Source organism: Merops nubicus, unplaced genomic scaffold, assembly GCF_000691845.1.
Source record: "Merops nubicus isolate BGI_N331 unplaced genomic scaffold, ASM69184v1 scaffold18151, whole genome shotgun sequence".
Taxonomy (NCBI): domain Eukaryota; kingdom Metazoa; phylum Chordata; class Aves; order Coraciiformes; family Meropidae; genus Merops; species Merops nubicus.
The window spans coordinates 322-10,586 of record NW_008589185.1 but is presented as its reverse complement, the minus strand read 5'-3'; the positions used below and the strand labels follow the sequence as shown (position 1 = coordinate 10,586).

Below are 10,265 nucleotides of genomic sequence, written 5' to 3'. Positions count from 1 at the left end.
ACATTCTTTAAAAAAGATCCTTGACTGTATCTTCCAAGTGCCTGGCACAGCAAGACAAAATTACTAATGTTACACAATTTGAGCGTATTGTACAACATCCTGCTGGAAATTTAAATGCTAGCACATGACTCAAACTGAGTAACATCTGATAATAGCCAAGCACAAAAAATGGAAGCCTTTTTCACTGAAGTCCAGGAAAACACCACAGTGGGAAAAAGTTTTCATGGCCTTCCTCACATTATCTGCCCTTCCCAGAGCGGACTGGTTCACTTAACATAAGAAAAGAATAGCACCATACATACCAGAAGAGCTATGAAGTTATTTGGCTTCCAGCTTGATTTCAGAGGTGAAGAAAACATCACTAGAAAACACCAAGACAGGGTGACACAGATAGGAAGGGCATTCACCATTTATTTTTGCTGTAATCATCAAATAAGGGTAGGAAAGTAAGGGGTAGCCTAAATAGAGATTAGAATCTCCTTAGCTAGAAATGCAGCTAAGGAGAGGGTAGGAACTGACTAAAAGCAAGACACTCTTCTGTTGCAGCCCACTCCTCCTTAGCTGATTAAGTTAGTATTTATAACATCAACCCTCCTTAGAAATAAAAAGGGCACTAGAAGAACAAGTCTGACTCCAAACAGCTAAGTCACAGCTACTGTGGGTAGATTTAGTAAATGCATAAGCTTATTAATGGACTGCATTTAACTTTTCCTGTTTAGATTTTATTTGACAATTTGCAGCCTCCTTCCCAAAACAAACAGTTGGGAACACAGTCGAGCACCAACACAGATCCAGGCCACAGGGTTCAGGTGCCTACACAGAGTGTTAATACCAAAACACAGCAGCTTCACTGGGGTCCTCCGGTGGGCCCTGAGTAAAGGAAGACTTTTTCTTTATTCTTTCATGTTTTTAAAGTTAATAGCAAATTTCTTTCCCTTTTACAAGTACTGTGTATGTGGTACCACAGGTGTCTCAAGGTGACTTTCTGTTCTTTATTCCCAAGCATGTGGATTTATACATTGCCTGATTTTTAAATTTCATAGTTAAGAGTCAGTAATATGCTTTTTAGTTTTTACAGGACAATAAAATTGCTTGCCAGAGGTTTTTGACTTAAAATGCTACACAGCAGATTGATGTAGGCCTCTTGATCCTTCTTACCACATTTTTGCCAAGTTAGAGTATAAAATATCTGTTCTACTAATTGCACCCAGGGATTTGCGTCCAATATCCATATAGACTCCTAAAGCTGACTCTGTTTTCCCTTTGATCTTGTGTATTCTGTTGCTTGAAAGAATACAGACAGGTGATGGAAAATGCTAGAGCTATTGCTCAAAGACCAATTAACTCCAAAAACCCCAAAATGAACAAGAAGCCAAAATGGAATTAAACCCACAACAGCTGGTGGTCATCAAGGCAGTTTTCCCAGAGGGCAGCAGACTGTTACTAATGGGATGGAAATACAAAATTTACTGAGACCAACTGCAACTGCTGATAACATACACTGAGAAGTGCCTCATTTCTCACATATTCTGACGAGCAAGAGTGAAGCTAGACAGCAATCTTAACTTTTATTGTGGAAAAACAAAAGTGGGGACTGAAACATAGTCTCACTGAACAATTAGTACCAGGAGCTGGTTTTACCATAATGCTATTTTCATCACGTTGAAAAGTAACATTCAAGTGATTCTACCTATAGAAATATGTTATTTCTCAGAGTTTAGTCAATGTGGTATAGTCCATAAAGAACTGCCCACTGAGATTCTCTTGCATTTTAAATTACTTCAATTACTGCAGAACCTGGATGCTAGATCCCTCAACAGAGGACTAAATAAATTTGTATGTTCTCCCTTTACAACAGCAGAGGTCTTGAGATGTGTAAGTCACATTACATAAACTTACATTCCTCTACTAACATAAAACATACACTCTTGCCACAGGAGACAAATACTTCTTCTGCTATTCCCAGCCAATGATTTTAAATTCAAATCCAGAGAAAACATAACCTCTCCAGAGCTGGGAACATGTTTGTGTGCAAGAACAGCCCGCTGCAGGTATTGTGATAACAATACCTGCTAAAATCATGGCACACACTGAACGGTCACAGGCACGAGGGCCATGACTTTCTTTGACAAAAGAAGCTTCAAAAGTTTGGAGACACTGAAAAGTCAGGACTATATTTTACACTATCACCAAATAATATATAATGAGAGGTAGAAAAGCTATTTTTATTCCATGATGATTGATTTGTAGCTCATGCATAGAAGAAGCGAGGGACTCCAAGAACCAAGCATAGCCATTCAAAAGCACAAGTGTACATTATTATGCATTTTTTATTAATTATCTGATTTATAATACAGGTAAAGCAACAGTGCTAAATGGAACTATTTGTCATTCTGCCTGGGCATTTGTTTTAAATGTGGTTCTTTCAGTGCCTTGGTGATGGTCTTCCAGAAGACGGCTGAGGCTGCCTGAACTTTGAGAGAACCACAACAGAATCAACAAAGGTGTAAATGTTATATTCGTGATGCTGAAGGTTCTTGTAGGTAGAATTATCGAATTCTTCTGGAGCAGGTTTAGCAGCTGCTGTGGTCTCTGTGAAAACAAACAGTAACTGGTGACTACAAGGATGCCACACTAGAGGGCAATATTCTTAATTACTGAGCCAGCCTTCAGGTACTGTCAGATCCCTCACCCACCAACAGTAGATAAAAAAAAAAAAAAAAAAAAAAAAAAAAAAAGAAATCAGCAACTATAACAAAAGGGTAAGCTTCCCAAGTTCTGCAGGTACCTTGTCTGGTCCTAAAGCAGCACATTAGTATGAAGTAGGGGAACAGGAATCAGTACAAGTCATTTAATACAACACAGGTTTTAAAATCCAAACTACTACCACCTAATGCTGGGGGCAGATAGAGCAGAACATTCCATTTATGTTTTGCAGACATGTGTCTGCATTTCCTGGGTTTTTCATTGTTGCCTTGGTTTTCACTCCAGCCAGAACAGTAGGTGACATTCTTCATAAGCCAGGAGAGGCAAAGAAGCAGTACAAATGATAGATCATCATGTCAGACCATGAGATATAGCTATTAAAACTACTTTACAAATTGATTTTTTTTCCATGGGGAGAAGAAAGGGAATTACTGAGATCTCCACATTTTAATTTCAAATGTTGTTATACTGAACAGTTATCAAGAACCTTTGATGTAAAATTCCTTTCTTCTAAATGTAATCTACTAGACTCTTTATCACCTTTCTCCTAAAATAATAACCTAATAAAATTATTCAGAACTTCTTACTTCACATTAAAGACAACATGAATTCTTACACTTTTAGAATATTATGCAAATGTAGGCAGTACCATTTACATAAAAGGTTCATGTTACAGGCTGATTTTACAACCAAGGAAACTGCAAGAAATAAAACTTTACTCTCAATATTAATTTATTTTCATATACCCAGAGTTGTAACAATAGGAAATACATAAGCATCACCTAGTGAAAAGCTTTGTCTCATACATTTGTATGTAGAGGTTTAGGTTAGATCATATTAAGCTTCTTTTTGTAATACAACTATCTACAATGAAAATACAAGAACTCAAGCAACTAAACACCAGAATTTCCCTTTAATTATGACATAATTATTGCAATGTAATGCTACCACTTTAAGAGCACATGTTGATAACTTTTAGCAAGCCTTGCTTATAAAACACAATGCATTAAGCCATGGTTTCAGCAAAACAATACACAGAGCCTAGGAAAGGAAATATCCCTGTGCCTACTGCTCAGTTCCTACTGAGACAGCTCATGGGAGGCAACTGCAGATAGAAGAGCCAGATGATGCAGTCTTTGCTGCAAATAGCTCCAAGAACAGGCAAGGATAGGCAAGTGTACATTCAACCTGCAAGAGACAGTCATTCCAAATTAAGAGACAGATGCTCCGGAAGAAAAGCAGATGGAGTCTCATCTTTCCTGCCCAAATACACTGTACTTGGCTTCTCGAAGGAAAAATTTATCCCCAAGCTCATCCTCCCCATGCTTCAGACTTCATCTATACTCTCTCTTAAAGAGCAAGCATTTCACAGGATGTTCTTCCAAAATGAATCAGAGCTATATTTCTGAGTTACCAGGCTACTATTTTGCTACTTACTTAGCAGTTAAAGTCAGCAGTTTTTGCTGACTGCTTAGCATGCCTGCTCTGCAAAGTGGGTGACATCACCTTAACATCCAAGTTTGTAATGTGAAAAATTGCTTTTACATCTTCAGCGTGCCTGCTGCAGAGTTTGCAGATGAATAAAAGAACATGGGAACAGAAATACAGATTACAAAAAGTATCATTAACTGTGAACATTAAACAGGGAAAAGCAGTAGCTCTTCTCAAAGAAGGCTTCAGAATGAAGACAGTGTGTCTCCCTGAATCATTAGCACATTTTAAGACCAAGTCCCCCCTCTCATACTTGAAGTAAATGGAACTCATTTTTGGGGTCTTCATATCAGCTTCCATGTGTAAAAAAAAAAACCCAAATAATTGCTTCAGCATCTAGCAATCCATTGTGGATGAATGGGTAGAAAAGCATCATCTGTAAATAAATATAAATAGTCTTTCCAATTTTTTTTTAAGAAACATCTGTTGCTGATTGTAAAGACAAACAAATTAAAGTAGCAGTTGCAAACAGTGCTGCACTTTACCATTTGAACTGCAGTCAGGGAAGAAGTTAAGCTTACCTTCCAACTCTCAAAAGAGATTAAATTATCAGCCAACTAACACCTTAAAAGAGAAAGCACGTCTTTTACTCAGCACACTGTCCTGGAAACTAATGTACAAAAGCAATTATTTGTTACCGAAAGTGGCTAGTGACTTCAGGTAGTCACAGAATGGTTAAGGTTAGAAGACATCTTTGGAGGTGATCTGGTCCTACCCTAGATGCTCAAGAGAGTCAGCTAAAGCAGACTACCCAGGACCATGTCCAGACAGCTTCTGAATGTCACCAAGGACAGGGACTCCATGACCTCTTGAGGCAACCTGTGCCACTGCTCCATCACTCCCACGGTAAAAAAAAAAAAAAAAAAAAGAAAAAGAAAAAAGAAAAAGAAAAAAGAAAAAGAGGTGTTTCTCAATGTTCAGCGGAATCCTTGAGATCAAGTCTCTCGTCCTGTTCCTAGGTACCACTGAAAAGAGTCTTACCTCTGTCTTTTTTGCACCCTCCCTTCAGGTATTTACTTACAATGATGAGATCCCCTCCTATGAGCCTTCTCATCTCCAGGCTGAGCGGTCCTGGCTCTCTCAGCCTTTGCTCACGGCAGAGATGTTCCAGTCCCTTTATCACCTTAGTGGCCCCTTCCTGGACTCTCTCCAGTGTCTACACATCTCTCTTGCTCTGGGGAGCCTGGAACTAAACACAGCACTCTGGGTGCATCTCACCAGGGAAGGATCACTGCCCTTAACCTGCTCACAACACTCCTCCTAATGCAGTCCAGATACCATGGCTGGTCTTTGCTGCAAGGGCTCATTGCTCGCTCATGTTCAACTTGTTGACCTCGATCCCCAAGACTTCTTCTGCAAGGATGTCACTTGAAGGATATCTAAACAGCTTCATAATTATGCTGCTTTTAGTTCTAAGTAGAAAAATTCTTTGATTTCAAAGCAGCAACCAGAAGTGGGCTCCTGAAAATGGAATGCTGCTTGAGCTGAAGGGCAAGAATAGTTAGCCACCACAGATCAGGGCGGAAGAGCATTTGCTATTGAAATATAAAGCATGAGATCAGTACATACATTAACAGGACTGGCAGTAAACAAGAAGGGTAGGTTAGATAGGGAAGTAAACCTGGCAAGATGATTATGTTTTAGGAAAGAGCATCGAGCATTATATACCACTGTGCCACTGTCTCCTCCACAGCTCACTCTGAAAACTGGGTTATAAGGTCAATTCTGTACTACTTCAACATAACTCACAACCTACCAATCTAAGAATCAATACCTGTTTCTGGTATTACACTATGATTTCCCAAAGTTTACTGAAATCTGAAACACTACAAGATTTTTTTTTTTTTTTTTTAAAAGAAAGAGAAAGACAGCAGGATTTAAGCAAAAATCAGATGGCATCAAATGTGGCTCAGAAGGCAGCTACCAAATCCTTCCAAGAAAAGAGAGGAAGGAAAACAAGTTCTGTCATATAAAAAACCCTGATTTTGCTCACAGTGGAAACAATGTTGTTTCCATTTAATCAGTAACTGACTTATGAAACTATAACACTGCCTTTCGCAATGTAACTGGAAACTGAGTATTACTGAGCACTTACAACAATTAGCAATGAAGAAGAATGTAGTCACTGCTACAAAGTTAGCTTCAGTATAAAGATCAGAGAATCATGAGCAGAGATTTGGAAATCCTTTAAAAAGAGTTAAACCCTAGACCAGATGAATCAATCAATACAGTTCAAACAATTTAAAGGTGTACCCTCTGTTGTGCTGCTTTCTCCAGCCTGGACTCCTGTTTCCTGAACGGCCTCCTCTTCTGCTGTAGCATCCGTCACCAACACTGTGTTTTCAGAAGTCTGTTTTTCTAATTTAGGAGCAGTTATTTCTGCTTCTGACTCCTGTTGCTGCTTCACCTTTTTTTCTTTGCCCCTGGATACCAGTTTTTGCTTTTTGACTTCCTGAGTCCCTGACGAAGCTTTCAGCTGAATAGCTGCTACTTGGGTTCCAATGGACTTATCCTCCATGTAATCAGATTTACAAGTGACAACGGTCAGGTCTTGACCTTCAACCATATGGGGTTCCAAGAACTCCTTAGGTCGATATGCTGCTTTTGGAGTTGACTTTACTTCGGGGTCTCTTGCTTTGGGTTTTGATGTTTCATGGCTGTCTGATGTTTTAGAAAATGCAACCTGCTTGATAGGAGTGTCTGTTTTGCCTGGCTTCTTCTTAGCTATGTATTCTTTGTAAGATTTCTGGGATGAGTTCTCTTTTGCTAGCATTGATGCCTTTACAGCTGTGTTCTCAGAAAAGGTGGACTTTCGTGTTGGAAACTCAGCTTTGCTTTTAATGGCAACTTCTGAATCATCGTTTTCTTCCTCAGAATCTGAGCTAGAATCTGAATCTGAACTGGATGAAGTTTCTTCCTCAACTAACTCTTTCCTCAAGCCTCCTTCTGTTGCAGGTGTAGTGAGGTCCTCCTCCTCAAGAGAAGAAAGAACTACTCGCTGAGGAAATGAAACCACAGTTTTTCTTGCCATGAACATCCTCATGTCTTCAGCAGAAGGTTTTGAAGCATCCTTGAGGTTAGTACTAGATGCACTCTCACCTTTCTTTGTGGATGCTAAGGGAGAGCTAGAAGACAACATTTTAGGAAATTCAGCTGGTGCCTTGATGGCTAGCAGCTTGGTGCTTCCCTGTGGTGCCACCACATCTAGGAAACGGCATAAAGAGGATTATCGTCATTATATCCAACACTGCTTAGTGATCTTAGCCATACAATTGTAACTTTCTGAGATACACCTTCCTATCTCAGATGAACATTAAGATGGCTTGTTAGATGAGCTCTCCAAATATGCTGCTACAGAGATATTTGTCTATGACAAGCCAGCAAAGCAGAAGACATAATAAACAGACACAGCAATAGCCAGCCTTTTGCAATGGTTATTTTAAAGCAGTAGGGAGGGATGAGTCCCAAGAGAAAGGCAGCAGAATAACAGATACTTGAGGCCATGCATGAAAATATTACTTGTTCATGTGTCCATGTGACCTACCAATTGAATTGTGTCTAACATATTTTAACATTATTTCCCCCAGGACCTAACCTTCACAAGTCTACACTGTGTCCATTTCCTTTGTTTGGTTTCAGACCTCAATGTAGAAAAAGTTTTAGAAGATCTCCTAATGCTTCATGTTAGCCTGCCTTTATTTCTTTTCCCTCACGCATACTTTCATTAAGCTAAAATCTCCAGACAAGGAGCCAACAGTTAACAAGAAAGCAGCAAATTTCATGCCTTTGCAGAGTACCAACTACCCCTTGGATGCTTGTGCCAACGATATCCTCAAGAGGCTGATCAGTAGCAAATGCTGGTGCAGTTATAAAAGACAGGAAGACAAAGAGGACTGAGAGCACATTAAAAAGATACACCACTGCTAAAATTCGCTATAGCAAAGCCAGCTCCGCTATGAGTTGCACCATTTCCAGCTAGCAGTGTAATTCAACAGATTCCATGTCTACTGTGCAGATTTATCTGCACAGTTTGCAATCCCAGATCTACTTTATAAGACCATAAACTAGATGCAGTTTTCCCCCTTACTTGTATTTTGCAGTAATACCTGGTATGTTCCAAGGAGTTACTATAATTAGTTCTGAATAGAAGTGTTTAGGAATGTCCAAATGAAAATATCAAAGAGGCATGTGAAATTAGAATTATTTAAGAAAGAAATACAGTGACCAGTTTTACTACACAGGTAGTACCTCTGAATAATTTCAGACACATACGTCTCACTGCCAGACAGAAGGTGCACGGTGGGGAGGGAGGGCAGAGGAAAAGGAAGTAGAAGGACGGGCAGCCACCTTTGAAAGAACCCTGACTCCCTGCACAGCCTGTAGAAACTAATCTGTGAGGAAACATCACTCAGGATTGAAGAGTTCTTCAAAGAAGCGGACGGGAAGGTCAAACGAACACAAGAATGTGAACACAAGAATGGCAAATGGGATGATAAATAACCTGAAGCTGAGCAAAAGCTAAAGAAGTACTAATGCTAAGGCATCCTAAAAAACCAAGTAGGCAGGTAACATTCAACTCGACCACTAACAGTAAGCGTTTCTGGAAAAATACTTTAAATGGTAGTATCAGCATACATGTTTCAGCTTTTAATCATAAAGTCTAATACAATTGCCACAGACACTTATTAGGGTACTTCAAACTCTGTACCACCTGATCTGTGTTTGCATTGCTTTGGCAAAAAGAGTAACACACCCAAATCAGTAACAAGAACATTATTCCCGGATGGATTCCTTCTGATGTATGTAACATCAGCAACATTATCAGAATGTGTTTAAGATGTGTTTGTGCTCAGAAAGGCGGCACGTAGAAACGACAGCTCTGTTCCCCATCGCTGAATCTGGAAGTAAACACGACCATTTTAGCAAAGCAAAGAAAATCTGCACACCCCGTTCCAGCTGAACTGTGAAAAGGAGAGGTGCATCCTATACACCTTCACCAACCAGAACCATCTGCAGTGGAAGCAGCTGGTGGAAAGAGGTGATGATCCCGACACCTTCTGAAAGCAGAGCTGCAGGACAACAGATCTAGAACGGATGCTACAGTACATCTCAAATACACTTAATGCTAAAAAAATAAAAGGCTATTTGTTCAATCAAGCTTCTATCAATCTAGGCACCAAAGGCTTTCTTAATTGAACAATCAAAGCTTTTATTTGCCTTGCCATTTAAGCAGCTAACATTAGAAGCCAGAAGTCTGCATTGAACTAGTTTTCAAGTGGTCTTTCCAACAGCTGTCAACAAGTCTGATCATTCCTATGTGTGGTCCCATGGATATCTAATTTGAGCTAGGCATCCTACTCACTGAACCAGTGAGCCTTCACTTATAAACAGCATTCTGCACATGATAGCTCTCTTTGGAAGCTGTGTTCATGTTTTGACTTTGGTCAGGGACAGAAAAGGTTCAAATACTTCCAGATGTTGAATGCACTGCAGTATCCAAACGCAGGTCCATGTATTGCCTTGATGGCAAACCAATGGGGCAAGAAGCTTTGCAACTATATTTAACAGAACAGGGCCATGGTAGTTTTCTGCAACTTGTTGACACTGTTGTCTGGAGCAAGTATTCAGATCTTCCAAGTCTTTCTCTCTTTCTGTAAATGAGATGCTTTTTGACCCTCATAATCCAAACAGTTGAAAAGACAAGGAAGAATATCTAAAGTTCAAAACCAGATTTTGCACCCCATTAAAAAAATAACTTGCTACACTAATTTCCATCAAATTTCAGGCAACTTGAAAAGCTTTTTTTATATTAAGACAAATGTAGCAATACTCTTTCTAAGTCTGGCAAAGCATCACAGCAGCTAATATATTAAGGTAAAGGTAAACAGGGAAGAAGCATTAAGCTCATAGCACAGCCTATGAATATAGATATATCCCCCACAGACCCATTCCTACCAGGTCTTTAGTTTCCTTACTATGTAGTACATTTGAATAGAAATTCTTTTTTGCATGGTGATAAACTTTTGCTGTCTTGGCTTATATAGCAGCTGTCTAGAGGTGTGGCCATG

At 39.5% G+C, this 10,265-nt stretch overlaps 1 protein-coding gene across 1 annotated transcript; it reads right to left on the bottom strand.

Moving 5' to 3' along the window:
* Positions 1 to 2,425: 2,425 nt before the first annotated feature.
* NDUFV3 (NADH dehydrogenase (ubiquinone) flavoprotein 3, 10kDa) lies at positions 2,426 to 7,401 on the bottom strand (the record flags this gene model as incomplete). The annotated part of the gene is made up of 2 exons (XM_008949518.1): positions 2,426 to 2,592; positions 6,451 to 7,401. Coding segments are annotated over 2 exons (1,118 nt in total), but the record flags the coding sequence as incomplete, so codon positions are not given.
* Positions 7,402 to 10,265: the final 2,864 nt, after the last annotated feature.